Source organism: Sebastes umbrosus, chromosome 6 (assembly GCF_015220745.1).
Source record: "Sebastes umbrosus isolate fSebUmb1 chromosome 6, fSebUmb1.pri, whole genome shotgun sequence".
Classification (NCBI taxonomy): Eukaryota; Metazoa; Chordata; class Actinopteri; order Perciformes; family Sebastidae; genus Sebastes; species Sebastes umbrosus.
In genome coordinates this window covers 3,767,530-3,786,417 of record NC_051274.1, presented here as the reverse complement: position 1 = coordinate 3,786,417, position 18,888 = coordinate 3,767,530, and the positions used below count along the sequence as shown (strand labels likewise).

Here is an 18,888-nt window from a genome sequence, read left to right as displayed (position 1 = left end):
AAAAAAGTTGTAATATTATAAGAATAAAGTCATTAGTTTACGAGAATTTTTTTTGTAATATCATAAGAATAAAGTTATAAGTTTACGAGAAAAAAAATTGTAATATAAGAATAAAGTCATAAGTTTACGAGAAAAAAGTCATAGTATTATGAGAATAAAGTCATAATATTATAAAGCAGTAATTTGATGTGTTATTTTAGAGGGGAAATAGAGCAGCGTGTGTGAAAATGAGGAATGTGGAGCATCTTGTGAAGTTATACTTTAGTTTAGGTGTCACAAATAACTAAATACTTCATCTTTTGGCATATCAGCAGCACATTATCATCAGTATCAGGACCTGGAAAAGATTTCCTTGAAATAGTATGACTTTATTCTTGAAATCTAATACTCCGTCGTACTCTTCACTATGCTCAGTGTTGTTAAAATAAAATGCTGACTGAATGCTAGCTGGAGTTCATCAGTAGAGAAGATAACTTTCTGACTGAAATCAGGGTGTAAATGGACATCACTTTTACCACACCTGTTAGCTCTTCCAGATATCTTGAACTAATGGTTGAATCCTTGCTTGTAAAGCATTTAAATATCTTCCAAGTGATTATTATTAAACAACACTCGAACGAGAACTGGTCTCATCTTTGATTTTAAAAAGAAAAAAAACATGTAGTATGTAACAGTAGTCAAGTATCCCAAAAGGTTTTTAATAGAGCATTTTATTTCCCAAAATGTGGAAATACTGGTTCAGACAAAATATTTGGTGAGCAGGTAAAATATGCAGGTAGTACAAGCTTATAAAGGTTTATTTTTCCATTTGATAAAATGGGGCTCTCGACAATAAATAGGATATTCTGGGGGGTCTTTGAGTGAAATCATCAAAATCAAACGGTTCGTGAACTCATCTGTTAAAATGTTGGCTGCATTGTTTTTAAAACCTCACTCCATTTGTTTTAAATAAGATTTAATTATCAACTTTAACCAATATAACTTTATTTCTATAGTTCTGTCTTCCATAAATAAATTATTTCTCTCTGTATCAAAAAAGAGAATTTCAAATATAAAGAACAATGGCTCATTGTGTTGTATGCTCTGAACGTACACTCGCGCACAGCACAATGAAATTACATCAGACAAGCGAAGTACACTGCAGCAAGTCAGGAATTATTTCATCTCCAAATATACACAGCCTCGCATTTGCCCCTTGTGGGTTGATTGAAATACGCGTTTTAAAACAGCAACATTAAATTAAATTGGGTTTGATAATACACATACATATGTACACAAAGTGTGCATTTATAATATACAAGTGTCTTTGTAAAAGATTAAAATGTAAAAAGCTATTGTATAAAAAGATGGCAGTGATCCATTCATACGTCTTCTGCGTTTCATATAAATATGTCAAATCTCTTTTCTGACAATTTTGATTCCTTGGCAGTAGCATTATACAAAATAGAGGGGGGGATTCTTTTACATTTGATCCAGACACACAGCTTCACAACACATCCAGGTGGAAGTAAGCAGATACCTCGATACACCCCCTGAACAGGGATTAACGCTTACCGATCGCAGCGACGTGGCACCTAAAGGTAACTTCATTCACATCTGCAGCTCCACATCCACAACGACACAAAGGCAAAACACCATCGCTCTGTGTGTCAGACACTAGTGGTTTTGGTAACGAAACTGCAGTCCGGGACTCTGTGCTGTGCAGCAACCTCTTCAGAACCAGTGTGAATACAAATTCAACTGGCAGTAGGACCACACCTGCTGCTTTTAAGACCAGAGAGAAATGCATAGTGGCTGACTGTGGGTGCACACCGTCGCCCTCTACAGATAGTTGGAGGCCACGAAGCCGTGGCTGTGGCTGACTCGACTCTGGTGGATCATGGCGCGGTCGTACGCCACCTGGACAGACTTGCGGATGCTGGACTTGCGGCCCTCCATTATGCGCAGCTTGTCCGCCGTGTCGTCGACACCCAGGGGCGTCACCTTGTCACGTGGGAGCCACTGCCTACAGTACCAAAGACACAGATTGATGATGAGCACTTTCACTGCTTTTAGACTTGTTCCCATGATTTGGAATAGGGATGTCAGTTTCCGTTCATTTGGCGTTGGTTAGCCCCGACACTCATTAATCGGTTACATTTAAAAAAAAAAAAAGAATGACATGAAAAACAAGAGGCGCTTTCCTTTTACTCCGGCACTCCACTGACTCAATGAGCTGAGATCGTCACAGCTGGACATACACACGCACACAAGCCCCGCGGCGGCGAGCCCAGCGCGTGTCCAGCTGTTTCGCGCACAAACACTCGGCCCGGCACCGCGATGCTCGCCACGTCCTGTCTTAACAGCTCAATTAACATGGGAGCCAAAGCTTCCTTTAAATTAACATATAGACCGTAAATTAACCTATAGACCAGCATGCGTAACCAGGCACAAAAATGTTCACAGGACCTATTTATTTAAGTGTTCAATGTAAAGATACATACATATTACTACAATATATAAAACTAGACTCATTTTATTGACTTGACTGGACATTTTACCGCTGAAGTGCATTTAACTAAAAACACCTGCTCCGTGTCAGTCTGTAGATGACCTCTGACCTCGGTGTGACAGGAAGAGCACAGCAGTACTGAAGAACGGATTTTGATAAGAAGTGAAAGGCAATTGGTCGTTCCACTGCAACGTCTGCGTCCAGCAGCAAAGTACACTTCCGCCATTTTGGAGTGAAAGTGACTTACGGACGGCAGTAAAACGTCCGCCTACAAAGTGCCCTACAAAAGTAAAACTATTTCTATCGTCATATATTTAATGTCTCTACCGAAATGGCCTGTGTTGATCAATAAAAATATTATAAATATGCATACTATTATAACTATTTACTTAGTGCTTCTTTATTTATTAAACTTTTTGCCCGGCTGCTTCCTAGAGGAGCATAAATTGAGCGATGGACATAAATGGAAGTTAGAAAAATCCAGCACACAGATTTTGAGAACAATCTCAAACTGTCAAGGACCTCCAAAATGGATGTCCAACAGACCACAGACCATGGATGTAGAAGAGGTTGTTCCTGTGCTTTTTTTTCCTGCGTGTTAGTAAATAGCCTACAACTACATTAAACTCTGTTGATGTCATGCTACTAGCACTACTAGCTACTGGCCGATAGCCGGTTGTTTGGGAACAGAGACGTTAATACATCCACCACGGTACAGGCTTACAGCATACAGCCCATGGGTGTATTAGAAGATAATAAAAGTGATGAATTACATCCAATATATCCATTATTACAGCCGCATACAGCTAGCAGGAAGCTGGCAGAACCGGATATGTCCTATGAGTGTGCAGGGCGGTGCAGTCCCGTGGGTCTGATGCACGTTCATTATGGTGAGGAAAATAACTCTGGATTCAGCTGTTAGTTCATTTTACAACTTTTAGGACCTAATGATTTAAATGAGGGCTACTTAAGTGTTCGTACTGGGAAGAAATGATCCTCTGATTTACAGACGTCTCTTTATACATCCATGGCCACTAACTCATTAGCGTTTTCAGTCCAAAATGGCGGCAGCGCTACCGCAGCGCCGTCTAGCGGCTGTTGTAAAAAAAAAGCAGCAGAGTTTCGTCTCTTTGCTTCTATACTTTTTGGCAGTACATTTACGCATGTTTGACCCTCACCATGTCCGCTTGTTGTCAAAGAAGAGCACCAGGTAGAGCCTCTCGTTGGTGTCCTCCTGCCTCTGCTCCCCCAGACAGAGGACCTCTTTGGGTGGGACAGGGATGGGCACCCCGTTGTGCAGCAGGCCCTCCTCGGGCATCTCTGGGTCGATGATCTGGAACGAACACAAAAGGAAAACAATCCATAAAGTACAACTTATCCAGAACACAGCTGCACGAGTTCTAACCTGGAACAAAAAGATCAGACTATATAACACCAGCCCTCCGAAACCTTCAGTGTTGACCTGTTGCATTCAGAATTCAACTCAAAATCCTCCTTTTGGTTTACAAAGCACTGGCTGGTCTGGCTCCACAGTACATCTCAGACATGCTGTTAGTTTAGAACGCCAGCAGATCTCTCCAGTCACAAGGTGGAAATCACCTCCGTGTGCACAGAGCACTTTCTAAGTCCGGTGAGATGGCTTTCAGTATTTATGCACCAAAGAGTGGTAGTTCTATACTTCTATATAGTAACAATAGGTAGGACAAGGGATTACCAGAGCAGGATAGGAGGGATATCCCCGACACTTGGCCCACACCAGATCTAGAGGCTCCAGCTCCGCTCCATCCTCAGACATTTGGCTGCCTTTGCCTGCAAAACAGCAGCAGAAAAGTGTAATCATTGTATGAATAAGAAGAAAATGAACCCATGACCAATGACGTTGGAGTGTCCTATACTTAGGGAACATTTGTGATCAAGAGAGAGGGAAAACAGGATAACACACAATGGTGCACAGCAGAAAAATGCGATTCAGGTGAACTTGGTAAAAAAAAAAGAAGAAAAAAACATACCAGTGTAATCTGAGTCTCCGTTGACTACATCCAGAAAGGGAACTTTGGAAAGAGCCGGTTTCCCGAGGCTTCGTTTGGGTGGTGAGCTGCTGTAAGACAGCACTTTGTATTGTCAATGTATTGTCAATCATTACCATAACCAAACAACTGCTGACAACAGATACACCATGCCTTACATTTCTTTGTGCAGGACTGGACAAGGGCTGTACTCAGAGTCGGACCCGCCGTCTTTGTGCTTGTTGAAGCCATTGGTCAGTCCTGAAAGCAAATGAGAGAAACGTCAGAACAGTCTCAGAAGAACAGGAGGGAAACTATACAGAAAAGGGCACATCTACGCATGGATATCTTTAGTCTCGTCTCAGTCACAATAATAAAAAAAACACCGCAATACAGTGCTCAGGGCTGTACAGTGCAACATATATAGATGTAATCCTCTTTCCCACCACAAACACTTGTGTACCACACATAACGCCTGCATCCCATTAAGAAATACTGAAATATATGTTTTTTTATACTTGGTTTTAGGAGGTGCTGCAGCCCCCTCAGTAACCCTACTTACCACACCATGCTATGTGCATAACTAATAATAATATATAAATTAGGGCTGTCAAAGTTAACGCGATAATAATGCGTTAACGCAAATTTGTTTAAATGCCACTAATTTCTTAAACGCATTAAGGCAACTTGCGATTTTTAGGCTATAGCGGTCTCAGTTAAAGCGGAGATACTAAGGCTAAATGACACTCCAAAAAAAACTATGATAACCATTTTCAAAGGGGTCTGGACCGCTGACCTCAAGACATGTGAATTAAAATGGGTTCTATGGGTACCCACGAGTCTCCCCTTTACAGACATGCTGTGTTATGATTTGAGTTTTATGTTATCAATTGATTTCTAATAATAAATATATACATACATTTGCATAAAGCAGCATATTTGTCTACGCCCATGTTGATAAGAGTATTAAATACTTGACAAATCTCCCTTTAGGGTGCATTTTGAACAGATAAAAAAATGTGTGATAAATCGCGATTAATCGAGGACAATCATGCAATTAAACTTTCAACCTCCGTAGCACTAGTGCTATGTGCAAAAAGAAGTTAACGTACAGCCCTAAGTGCTACTACGACGACAATCCGTGCAAAAGAGTACAGCACACAGTAATCGCAGATAATGGAGGATGCAGGGGGGGTGTAGGGTAGAGGGAATAGGGCAATTGCTTGAAAACAAGTTCCTATGCTGTGATCAGGTAGCACGCTTTGTTTCCTCACAGGAGAAAAAGAACAAGAAAATTCTAATCTGATGTGATAAACAGATAATAAAAATAGATAAAGACAAAAAGAAGACTGCTCTTTTATCTCTTGAAGAGGAGGGATGACAAGTTTGTTCTGAAAGCAAGAATGTAGCTACATTTAACATTACTTAGTGGGAAACTGAAACATCTGCACTCAAGTCATACATCCCTTCACATGTATGTGCTGTCTGACAGACATCGTCATTATATGAGACATGTTAACTCATAGCTAATAGCACATGTAGAGTCAGCACTTTCTCACAAACATCCTATGTGATCACATCCTAGTGATGTCTTCAGTGTCAGAGGTAGGGGCCGTACACATGCCGCGTCCTTTGCGCGCTCAAATCCATTGTTGTCAATGTAGCTGCACAGTAGGCACACTGAATTGCGAGAGTGGCGTTGTCGCGGCGCGCAAGCATTCCCAAGCGCCTATATAGGTAAACATAGGTCAACTTTTGGAACGCTGCACGTCATGTGATGAGGAACAGCCAATCACAGCCGGCAGATATGGTTTCTTTCTTCCGTAAATATCAGTCTATGGTACATATATGAAGGAGAAGTTAATCATTTTATTGCAGGGCTACCCAGAGCTTTACCATTAGTTCCACGGACTATTATACCTTTCTTTCCGAGGACGGCACAACATCCAGTTGAAAGGTCAGCCAAATTAACAGAGAAATCAAGTGTAAACTACAGTGAGGGATTTGCGGTGCTGGAAATGCATTTATCTTTGTTTTCTGTTTAGTTTAGTCAGTGAGGCTTCCTGCTTAATTACTGCAACTTAATCATCATCGTCATCGCAGAACTCATGTTTTTGTTGCTTAGTAACGACAGGCGCGACAGGAGCGCAACCTCCATAGCACATTGGAAAGAAAAAAATGAGCGACACAGCTGGCGTTTTTTCCACGCGTTTTAGACACGGCATGTGTACGGCCCCGTAGTCAGATCTAAAACTCCACCCTGAGTGGAGGATCTTAAGCTAATGTCAGTAACTAAGTAAAGCCTCTCACCACTTTCCAGTGTATGATTTGGTGTCTTCTCCAGCTCACTATCTGAGCACATTTCTCGCTTCGGGGTCCATTGTTCGTTGAGGGTGGGGGGTCCGGGACTTTTCTGCGGGGTCTTGGATGGAGTGGACAAAGGTGTGGAGGATGGGGTGCTGGCTGTGGAGTTGGGTGCTGTAGGGGCGTTGCTTGTATTGTTGTCCTGCTGCCCCTTTCCATTCAGCAAAGGATTATCTCTCTCTCTGAACAGCTTAGCTCCATTTTTTGCCTTTTTGAACAGTACGGAAGTTCGTCGTCCAACTCCCCCGGTGGTGGGCCGCGGGGGGACGCTGAGTTGTGGCAGGCCGTTGGCCACCGCCTGTCCTTCACTGTGCAAAGTGGGAGGCAGCGACGCCGGCCGCTCCTGTGCTTTAGTGCAATTCGTGTTCTCTGTTGTGCCGTCTGAGAGGTCACCGTCCATCCTCAGGCGTTTGCGGGGCCAGCTGGGGGACTGGGGCTCCCCTGTGATTGGCCGCAGGGTGGGAGGCTCCAGAGGTGGGTCCCCATGCCGTGGAGGAGGCGCCGGCCCTGTAGGTTCCAGTGTCGGGGGCGAAGTGGATTTCAGGTCTTCTGGAAGATAAGTGGAGAACAATTTAATTCAATTTCACTCAGTGCACTTATTTCAAATGAATGTCCATTTAGTATGTGTGATGTGGTGGTGTAGTATTCACACTGGAAAATGGAATCACTTCATAATGGTTTCATTCCAACAGTCTAATCACAGCCCAAAAGGAGTTGAGGTATTCTGTAGATATGGAGGACCTTATCAAGACGAGTGAATAAAGAACTTTGCTCTCACAACTGAACACCAGCAACATGGTAACATGGCAGTATTTTATGACTCAGCTGACACAAATCACAGGTGTTCTGCTGCCCTCCTCTACGGTGGCAAGAGACTGTTTCACTGGACTAGCCTGTAGTCAGAGGTGGGATGACATGGCATGACTGTACGTGGCCAATGGAGAGTGGTGAGTCCATGAGAGTGATGTATAGAAGAGGTGCAGACATAGAGTGCACTGGGAGAGAGGAGTTGTGAGGCAGCCATGGCTAACGAGACTCTGTGGGCCCCTACTTACTAGACTGGAGACAGTGGGGTGGTTGGGGTTGGTGCGTGGGGGGGACCCTGGCTCAATTACCTGAGGACAATGTTCCGTTAGCTCATGTTCACAACTGGTCTCATTGAAAAAAAGAGGCTTTTAAAAAAGGTTCATGCATTGGCAATTTCATACTGTTGAAAACGTCAGTGCTTTTCATCACCCACCTTTGTCCGAAGACGAGAGGCCGTTGTCTGGCTTGGCGTCTTTGTCGTCATCTTCCTCCTCGTCGTCATCCTCGTCTTCTTCCTTCAGATGTCCATTGAGAAGGCTGCGGCGGGGGTGTTGGCCCTGCCTGTAGCGGACGCTGTTGATCTCGCGACGGAGCAGGCGGATGCGTCGGGTTCGGGCGCCGCTGCATCGCATGGAGGAGACAAAGTCCATCTTTTCTAACAGCTCCTTCAGCTGTTCCTCCACTGTCATATGGAGCCGGTTGTCTGGATCCAGCACACTGTCAACTGGACACAACAGGAAGGAGTTAGACTAATAGTCAAGCCAGCATGCATGTTCCACGAAGGTACAACAAACATGAGTTTAATCCGGATGTTTTCTAATTGAATGGATTAGATGACAAGCCACAGTCCAAGAGCCGATGCAATTGCAAACGAGAAATTAGATCCTGTCTCTGCTCTCAAAAAACAGAGGAGAACCCAGTGTTGTTTTTCCACAAAGGTCAGTCAAATTACACGGGAGCGCTACCTAAATCAAGAATACCAATCTGTTATTTCCATGGGCTAAAAAAGTTCAATAAGTATTTGTCAACATGAGCTTCTCTCTGTTAAACCCGGAAACCAGAGAAGTAAGTCTTAAACTTCTGATGTCAGAGGGTATAAAGTCTGGAGCTGCTTTTGGGAGAGAATTGTTCATGTTAACTAATATTTTTTGGACTGTCTTAGACCATAGGAATAACATATATGAATTTTGAAAATGGGTGTAGTTTCCCTTTAACTGATCATTAACCAACTGACTACTAAATACTGCCAGAACTTTACTTTTACAACACTTATCAGTTTGCCATGTACACTGTCTTCAGACACAGTATACTGTCATTTCTTGAACAACAAGTTTACATCTCCAGTATGGGATGGTGACTAACTAGCAACACATCAGTAAATTGATACCAGAGTCAGAGAAACAACTACAGTGATACAAAAACACAGATACAAAACAAATTCTGTGAGAAGTTTGAAACAGTTCTCAAAAATAATATGCCACCACCTCTCCTGCCAACTTGCCAAATCTCACACCTCATTCAAACCCATCACTTCCCAGAAGAAAATGTGAGACTCCACTACATACACACAACAACAACCTGAAATCTTAACAGCAGAGTAATATGCAAAATAAGACAGCAACAATGGCATATACTTATATATACATATACACTCTGCTGCTATTATCATCATTGAAGAAAGAAGCATTGTTGCTGACATTTATGCTGGAACAGACAACTAACTCCTCCTAACTCCTCTCATTTGAAACTGAAGAACTTTTAGTATTATTATACAGATTCTTATGCTACATCCACACTAATACGTTTTCGTTTTAAAATTAAAACGCGTAGCTTTTGCTACGTTTATGCCTAGTGTCCACTCTACTTTTTCAAGACTACGTTTTCGAGCCCCTAAATGGAGATGTTTGAAAACGCTGTTGACCCCGTTTTAGTTTTAAAATTCAGGGGCTGCGTTTTAGTCTGGACGGACAGAAACCAAGACCTTTAAAAACAAAGACGCAGACACCCACGTTCGCTTCTTGATAGGGTCTTATCAGTCATGACGTGTCCTTCCCTGATACTTTTCTTTCCCTCAAGAAAACAAACGACATCAGCCTCGACAACCAGTGGTTAATTTCAACATGGATAATGAGTTACAAGCGTTGCTGACCGTGTTGTCTATGCTTGCGGCTGTTGTGAAGTTAAATTCTGCATTTTATAATGCTACTACTGCCTACATGCGCAGGAAGCAAGCTATTATTCAAGCGCTTTGCATCAATTCCCGAGTCCAGCGCTGCTTCCTGTTTACACCGGCACGCGCATGCCCAGTGAACGTGAATAGTCACGTGATATGCGTTTTCCGGTGTGGTAGTATGGACCGAGATTCATTCTGAAACGGCCCTTAAAAGCTTGTCTGGACGGAGATTGTTTTCATTAAAAACAGCGTTTAAAACGGCGTTTTAAAAACGAAAACGTTTTAGTGTGGATGTAGCCTTAGTCCGAGGCGCACAATGACCGCTAAGCAGCATTTCATTAAAAACAGCATCCAATAACCCATTAATATACACACATTTTGGACATTTTTGGAAACTGCTTCTCAGTTAGGACTTAAAAGGAATACTTCACCCAAAAAAAATAACCATTTGTAAATCAATCTCTCAACCTGTGTTACGTGAATTCTCTAAGAAAACCTTGCTTTTCTCGCATGCCTCCACAGTGAACGAACAATCAATAAACAGAGATGAATTGAAGTAAATGGGGGCCACGTTTAACAGCAGCAAACTTCTATCAAAACATCCGTTTACAAACTCTGACACAACTCGTGCAGTATAATCCAAGTCTCATTTATCCAGTCGTATGCTCACTACTTCCCAAACACGTGCATCTTCTCTAACAGTGTTTTAAATAGTAAGGTTTTAGCGAAGATGCATGTGTTTGGGAAGTAGTGAGCATATGACTAGATAAATGAGACTTAAAATAAATTAAAAAAATTAAATATACAAATTAGATTATACTGCAGGATTTGTGGGAGAGTTTGTAAATAGATGTTTTGATAGAGTTTTGCTGTTGGTAAATGCGGTCCCCATTTACTTCAATTCATCAAGACTTTTCTCAGTTTTATTATTCTCCGTTCACTGTGGAGGCATGCGAGAAAAACAAAGTTTTCTTCACAAATTCATAGTAACAGAGGGTGCGTAACTGATATACAATTGGTAATTTTGTGGGAGAAGGATTCCTTAAAAATAAAAAAAAGATTGGAAATAGTAATTATTTCTATTTAGGTACTGCCAATTACAACTCAATTCATGTTGACAATTAAAAATAGCATATTGTATCTATTTCAGTCCAATTAAATCAACTTTGAGTTGCAGTGTATTGATGTAATATTCTTAAAATAAAAAATTGTTTCTTAATTGTACTGGATCATATACCAAGTATCTAAAGTATCATATCACATAAGAGGGATACATACAGACCCCTATCTAAAGTACAAAAGATGTGTGTGTGTTCACATTTCCTGTCGAGTACCACCGCTGTGACTTACCATCCTCCCAGGTGCAGCTGTAAAAGTCTCGTTTCTGTGGTGACTCTGAGAGGAGCATGCCAGTGTTCAGGTCCAGGCCGGTGTTGGTGGCTTGGCGTTGGGCGTAGCGCAGTACGGCTCCTCCTAAGTCTCTAAGGCGCAGCGCTACCCGGTGGAAGACTGTTTCCTTGCCGTTGTAGAGGAGGCAGTTGGACACCATCAGGTTGAAGTCGGTCTCCAGGTCAGCCACTGAGCGGTAGGCATGACTCTCCAGCTTAGAGCGCATAGTGGCAAAGTCCATGGGCTGGCTGACGAACTCCAGGTAGTCTGGCACCTGAGGACAAGGCATAACTCCAAAAGTTAATGAGGATAATGGGCACGTTTGCAAATAAAATACAAATTAGTAGAAGTGTAAAAAACTTGACAGGTGGAAAAAGTTATATATAGAGGAGGTGCCGTTTCGGACGCCCTGGTTCCTTAAGTATAAGTCCCATTCATTTTCCCAAAAAGTGGAGCATTTCGACAGCTTTGCAGGGTATGAACCTCTCCCATTTAAATAATCAACACAAAGGATGAAGAACTATATTAGAAAATATCTGGTTCTTTGATAAAAAGTTGAAGGTATCAGCCTGCGTACATAGAAACTTCAGAGGGGAGGTTAACTACGCCTCCTAAGGTGCATTTCGGCAAGAAACATCCCATCACCGAGCTTTAAATTCTGTCACATGCACCTCTGACAGCAGGCAGGACCTACAGATAATGCTGTTGAGAAAATTGTATTCTAATATGCATTTTAAATCAGTTCAATTAAATTCTGGGAATATTTTGGGTGAATTCAGCAACTGCAAGATAATATAAGATAAGATTGGAGAATCCTTTATTCGTCCCACAGCAAATAAATGTGCAGTGTTACAGCAGCAAAGGGGACAGTGCAACATTAGCATGGCATCAGTAAAAAAAAAAACAAAATATAATAAGTAAGTGTATATATAAAACAGTAATGCATATATGAAATGTTGATATTGCATAGAATATTGATATTGCTATATGGAGCCGTGTTTTCTTTATATATCTTTATATATAAAGCATTCTGAATTTGCTACCCCCCTGATTTGTGCCTCTGACTGGCTTCTTCACCATAGCAACAGCAGCCAAGGCTCATGGGTGTTGAAGCATTTAGAGCCATCTGCCGTCCCAAAATGATGGAGAAAACCAGATTTCTCAGAAAACAAGTTGAAATAATTGAAACTGGTGATAAGAAGAACTTAAACCTATAGGGTCTTTAAATTACCTGGGAAAGTCCCGAGTTTGACTCTATCAAGTAACACTGAACATGTCATTTAAAGAAATATTTGAAACGGGAATACATAATGGGGAAAAACACTTCTAGAACCAACAGGCCCTCCCACTTCACAACTCTATATAACCTGTTTGCATACATCTGGTGTTGTAACTGTGAAATGTCTGACCTCCTTGATATTGACTGGCTCAGCAAAGATCTGGGCTGTGTCCTTCTCCTGTAGTTGTTCCAGAGTGGAACGGAGCAGCACCAACATCGGGGTCAACTGCATCTCTAGAGCTTCCTGGTGAACTTTGACCTGCAGTTGTCAGAGGATATGCAAGTGATGTCACCATACATGGAAGTTGCAGCCATAAAAGATGTCAGACAAGTTTTTACAGACTGCTCAAAGGCTAAAGAGAAAAGAAGCAATGTGAGGGACATACTTGTGAGGGACCGTGCAATGTTAACTAACCACTAAAAATGTAAATCTAAAATTGAAATATTTCTACAAAAAGTAATTCAATTTTAAGTTCTCATCTGGTCAGATTTCAACATCCACAGACCACTGGTAGTCCAGTACTTCATCGTATTGGCTATTGTGCATCCCCAGTAAAGGGTGAATTGACAAGCCTGAAAATGAAACACAGTTGGTCGACATGCATGTGAGATTCTTCCGTGTTCGTTACCTGTTCTCGTTTTAGTTTCTCCCTCTTACGGATGAGCTCCACCAACAGCCTGGCTTTTTCAAGATCATGACGCAGCTTCTGCCAATATCTCAGTGCTTCTCTTGCAGCAGAAACCTTCTCATCCACCTCAGGCTACAAAGTACAACACATTTTTTTGAGCCCCGTTGTATAAACACTGTATCAGATGTATCTAAAGGAAAGTACAAAACGTACAAAAGTACAAAAATAGTACTGTTTCTTACCCTGACCTGTTCAGTACTCCTCTGGGTTTGGACGTTACAGTGCAGACGCCGGACCAGCGGCACACCGTTCCTTGACTGACGCTTCAGTAACCAGTAGTTATGCAGCCGATGCATGAACTGATTTTTCCTCTGAAAGAGGATTCCTTTACAGATGATATTCAGCCTGTACAACAGAGATAGATGCAGGTTGGTCTTACTGTCAACATGACATCATTTCAGGTATCTACACTAGACAACTGTTTCTTGTAATTGTACACTGTTGCAAATCTAAAAATCTTAAAATTTGTGTTTAATTTTGGTTGAACAACAGATGCATTTTATTGTACTCAGAATCAAATAAAATCTAACCTGCTTGTTGGTATCTGAGGCACTGTCACTTGTGGTGAAGCAGTTTGTTGTGCTGTTGACTCTGTGCCCTTCTTCCCTTTCTTTTTATCCGTCTTGGCATCATGTTCAGACTTCCTGCCTTTTTTCGGCGTTGTAGGGCCCTCTGTGTAGGCACTCCGTCCTCTGCTAGCCCTCCCTCTACTGCCCACCACTCTCCCTTCGCCCTCCTCATCTGAGACGGCCTCTTGTCCTGGTGGTGAATGGGCCTCACAGAATGCTGTCTTCTTAACAGAGAACGTAGTCCCGTTAACGTTTGTCTCTCGCACAGGATCAATCTTCATAAACAAGCCAGCACGCTGAGCACATGTGACGTGAAACGCAGTGTAGCAGTTGGCCTTGTGGCACTGAATTGATGCACCACGGCCCTTCTGCTTGCACAGGTAACAGGTCAGTTTCCAGCGTGCTGGGGGGATGTTATTGACCCCTTCTATTGGTTCCAGAAACACAGTGTTGGCAAAGCAAACTTCAGGGATCCAGATGGCACAGACCACGTGCGCCCAGCGGCCGTCACTCGTTTGCTTGAAGGCGCCGCCACGGTTTGGACATAGAACACAGTCAACAGGTTTCTGAGGGGACTGGAGGCAGCAGCGGCACAGCCACTGACCCTCGGGGATGTAGGGCACGCCGTAACACTCCTGGTGCACAGCCAGGTTACAGGAGTCGCAGAAGAGGATGACGTTGCTGTTGAGGCACTCATCATCCAGGCACACGCAGCAGAAGGCATCGTCGTCAATAGCACTCTGAGAGGGCGCCCGGCTCCGGGCTTCCCGGTACGCCTCCTCCTCCAGCCGGTCAACCAACAGCTCAAAGGTGTCTGGTGTGACAGCTGAGTAGCCCTCTGACGTCCGGCCAGCATTGACCATTTCCAGCCAGGCGGTGTCCTCATCGTCCATGTCATATTCTGCCTCAGCTTCCTGCTCCTCAGCTAAGCGCTCAATGTAACGGTAATATGCCGCGGGCAGAGGAGGTGCCTCGACCTGCGTGAAGGTTTCTAACACATGAAACTTAGGTTCAGGGAGGGTCATGTGCTGATGGTGTGATGCGTTTAACTTTTCAGGCGTTTGTGGTTGAGAATTGGGGCAGTGGTTCTTTGAAGGTGGTGGTGACTTGACAGGAGGACATTTGGAGTCTTTCCTGCGGCCTCGGGGAGTGACGGGTTTGCGGACTGTTTGGGCACTGCTGGTGGGAGACGATGACTGCTCACTGTTCTCCTTGTTGCTGTTACACTCACTAATGTCCTGAGCCTTCATCTCATCTTCAGTAATGACCTCCAAGGGCTCCAGAATAGAAATGCGGTGAAGCCTACCATCCAGTTCCACCTCTACCACCTTCTGGGCCTGGGAGTAAGACAGGGTTTCTCTGGTTGGAGATGCTTTGAGGCTGTAAGGGGATGGGGATCGCTGACGAGCACCCCCACGCCCGCCAACGGTCCCATTGGACTTCCTGACATCGGCTCCATCTCCTGCGGCCACCTGGCCTTTTCGACGTGGCTTCCTCATAGGCCACCAATCACACTTTATCTCCTTTTGGTTTAAAAGGAAATATAAAAATATGAGAAAATGGTGTTGTCAATTATAATTCTCAATATACAAAACATAATTTGTACAAGAATACGCATTTGATGGGGCTACTGTAGAATATATAAACATTACGCTATCATTCCACCCCTTTAGTCATAGCCCTCTATAATGATTCATCATTCATACAGGACATTGCCCTTGCTAGAATATTTTGCTGTTATTGTTTTCTTTTGTTATCTTGATTGCGTAGTAATCTCTTATTCTTATCAAGCTAGATTTGCTATTATTCATTTCCCCTTGTGATCATTATATACTTACAGGGACTGAGCAAAATCGAATGCATTTGCTATAACAAACGCCATAAAACTAAGGCCAGAGTAAGCATAACATGCTTTGAACTTCTTGAGATATTAAGTCATTCAAAGCATCTCTGTTATGCATTGCATTTCACTGCAGTGTTTTAAGGCAGGGCTGTGGTTATTATCACCTGTAGTGTAAACATTCCTTCACAAACCTCAATTCGCTAAACTCTTCTCTCAATCTAAACAGGTAAATGCATAGACCGATGTACTGACAGCTGACTAACTCACAAGCTGAGGGTCACTCTTCACTGTCAACATACGCATGGCAAGTACACAAAAATGACCTACAGATGATTTTCTACTTTATCGCATAAACTGTTGGCAACTACTATCAGGGCTAGCCACACAACACAACGGGCACAGCCAATCAGCGTTCAGTACGGCTTGACTGATCCACCCCAGAGCCAATCAGCGTTAAGGAGACCAGATCAGTGTCCTTATTTCGGGAGTAAAATGTCAGCCATATTTACAGTTCTTTAAAACACTATTAAAAGCTCTTATTCTGAATATATTGTAATTCTACTTTTGTAAATTACTGCTGAAGCACTGCTTAACGTCTTGATCTTGTCAAGTCAGGAGGAGGAGAGGAGAGTAGAGTATTGTGACAGTATTCGTGCTCTGACACTAAAGTAGAGAGAGAAGTAGTTCCAGAGATCAGCGAGCTAGCAGCTAACTTTAACTCACGTTAGCTGCTAGAGTTTAACATTGACAACAAGTTAAACCGCTGCTGGCTTAAAAGAGAAACAACAGTTCTGAACCACTCTATAATATTAAACAATGTGGAGCAAACTTAAGCCATCTTACCTATTATGGCAACTGAGTGACACAGGTATCTCGGCAGCCGGCGGTGTGAAGCCGCCTCTCCAGCAATGGTTGTTGCCCAGCCAGCCGAAGCTAACAGCTAGCAGCTAACCACCGTTAGCCGGCTACAGTCTGCTGGAGCTGCCGGTGCACTGAGCTGTTTTACACCGCTTCTGTTTCTGAACAACACGGCGTTTGGAAGGCAGTGAGTCAATCCCAAAGGTTTACTGAGGACACGAGTGGTATATCTGCATTAGGTGTCTGAGAAACGGCTTATTTTCGACTCAATGTTGTGAGAAGGAGAAATATTAGCCTCCTTCGGCTAGCTGGCTAGCTATGTGTGCTAAATCGATATTAGCCAAACTGAAAACATAGAACTTCCGGATATATGTTTCAAAATAAAGTCCTTATCGGCGCATACAGTGTTTTCAGTCGTTTCAATGTTTCACAGTTAATACATCTCAAAATAATTATATTTAACGTGAGACCGAATTTAATTACACTTATTTTTTTTCCTGCCAACATATCTTTTTCACAGTATTTCATTGCCAGTCTATAAAGAGCTGTAGTTATAACTACAGCTCTTTATAGACTGGCAATGAAGGCAAAGGTGTGTGAAAGAGTATCTCTGCATTTTGGTGCATTGATATATCAATTTCACACACCTTTTGTTTTACACGTGTGTGTGTTATAATTGACTTTAATGCACTCGTATTTAATATATTCTTCTTTTACGTATTTTTTGTATAACTTTTAAATCATATATTTTTTTTCTTCTATGTTGTCTTACTATTTACAGCTGTGAAATTGTCTCGACATCTCTGATCTCCTTACATCCAAGCATATAATAGGGCATACTGTATCATTAATGATTCCAAGACTAAGTTGTCTGATTTGTTTAGAAATGAGGCAATCATTCTTTTCTCTTTCTTTGGGACATTCTAGGATACATTTCTTTTAAATAGTGTATTGCTTTTGAAGCAAAACTCTCAGTCTTGATAAATCCAAATACCTGCGCAAAATGAGTAAATGAGTTGTTATTCTGTTCATATTTACGTCAATATATATTCTTTTATTTTGACGAAATGGCTGACTTCCGCTTTTGTGGTAGCCTGTGAGCTAACGTTACCTTGATCAGCAGTTTGATAAAGGTTTAGCCCGCCCCCTTGACGTCACCAGGGCATGGTTTTCGCGCGCAAGCTACTCAACAGGGCCAATGACAGCTATGTGTGTTGATCTCAGCACAGCATTATTCATTCTACCTGTACACATGTAGTTTTTAATCAAAAGCAGCAAACTATAACTGTGAACTGGATACTCTTCCACTCTGTAGTGGAAACGTGACACCTGTCCTGCTGTCACCCCATGTACACACAAGGTGTGCACACATGCACAAATTTAACTATGATTATTCTATTTGTGTACATGCACACACGCACCGGCTCAGAGAGAGCGACAGACCACCAGCATCATATTTTAGGGTATCACATGGTTCAAATCAGTCTCTTCGGCAGCAAGTACAGGATCCCCTTTCAAATAAATGACACAATGAATTAAACAGAATAACATGAAACCATGATGAACGGCCTCTGTACTGTGCAATATTATACACCACACAGCAGCCTCTAAATGTACCAGGCCAGCCCAGTAAAGTACATAGTCAAAGGCTGCTACATACTGGAAAGATCCACAAGGGTTGGGGTGTAAAATTGTGTGCAAGTGTGAAGTTATAATATAAACAGCACATCAGACATCACAGTAGTGAAGTATGGAACCACAAAGTGATACAAGCAGCGACATGAATAAAACAACGAGTTGCTTTCGGCGTAACACACAGTCATGGTGACATCCCCCCGAACCAATATTTTCTGACATCATCACCCAAAATGTATAAATCCTCGAACAAAACCCTCAATTTGAATAAGGTGTTTCAGTGTATTACATTTTTTGGAATTTTGGAAATTATTACATCCAACTGTTTCTAATAAATCTTGACTTTACATTATGGAATTATTGCAAATGTTTAGATCACTAGAGTCCGAAACAAACCAATGCAACCACCATTAGAATCTAATTCTACAAATAGTATAATACTAATCATATTAATGTAGCCTGAGCTTTATCTGCAACTGTGCTGGGTTTAAACAGAATGTGGCCCACTAAATAACTAAAAAATACATCTTTTTAAATAGTTTTATATACAGACTTTTGTATAAATTATCCAGTAAGTGGATTGGCGCCCCCCTAAGGGTAGGGGTAGTAAAATGAGAAGTTTTTTCTAAAGGGACTCTGGTGCTTGGAAACACTACCGCTTATGTCCACAAGGACAGGTTGTCAGGGATTTGCTGGTCAGGGGTTTTCAGGGCATTCATTGGCAAAACCTTGACTTTGTCCGTTGATGTTAATTTTAATGAACAACATATAAAGATGATATTTTC

The 18,888-nt window shown here is 42.3% G+C and overlaps 1 protein-coding gene across 5 annotated transcripts; it reads right to left on the bottom strand.

Annotated features, from left to right (window-relative positions):
- Positions 1-677: 677 nt before the first annotated feature.
- On the bottom strand, positions 678-16,920 carry brpf3b (bromodomain and PHD finger containing, 3b). Of its 5 annotated transcripts, none has more exons than XM_037772859.1 (13): positions 16,454-16,920; positions 13,729-15,290; positions 13,387-13,543; positions 13,139-13,270; positions 12,640-12,768; positions 11,192-11,504; positions 8,102-8,392; positions 6,808-7,410; positions 4,677-4,758; positions 4,501-4,586; positions 4,206-4,300; positions 3,670-3,824; positions 678-2,005 (listed from the first exon to the last, which is right to left on the bottom strand). In XM_037772859.1, the coding sequence occupies exons 2-13, from the start codon at positions 15,264-15,266 to the stop codon at positions 1,822-1,824; spliced, it is 3,765 nt and encodes a 1,254-aa protein (XP_037628787.1). In that variant the 5' UTR covers positions 15,267-15,290; positions 16,454-16,920; the 3' UTR covers positions 678-1,821. The 5 variants fall into 5 exon arrangements, with proteins under 5 accessions (XP_037628787.1, XP_037628784.1, XP_037628783.1 ...); XM_037772856.1 differs by having other exon boundaries at positions 13,381-13,543; positions 16,454-16,918; XM_037772855.1 differs by having other exon boundaries at positions 4,501-4,589; positions 6,808-7,407; positions 13,381-13,543; positions 16,454-16,917.
- Positions 16,921-18,888: the final 1,968 nt, after the last annotated feature.

Excerpts from the sequence above, each read along its gene's own strand:
- brpf3b (XM_037772854.1), bottom strand. The coding sequence starts at position 15,266 with ATGAGGAAGCCACGTCGAAAAGGCCAGGTGGCCGCAGGAGATGGAGCC. Across the intron at positions 13,271-13,380 it reads GGAGTACTGAACAGGTCAGG|CCTGAGGTGGATGAGAAGGT; the intron begins GTAAGAAACAGT and ends TGTACTTTGTAG. Across the intron at positions 4,590-4,676 it reads CCAGTCCTGCACAAAGAAAT|CAGCTCACCACCCAAACGAA; the intron begins GTAAGGCATGGT and ends GCTGTCTTACAG.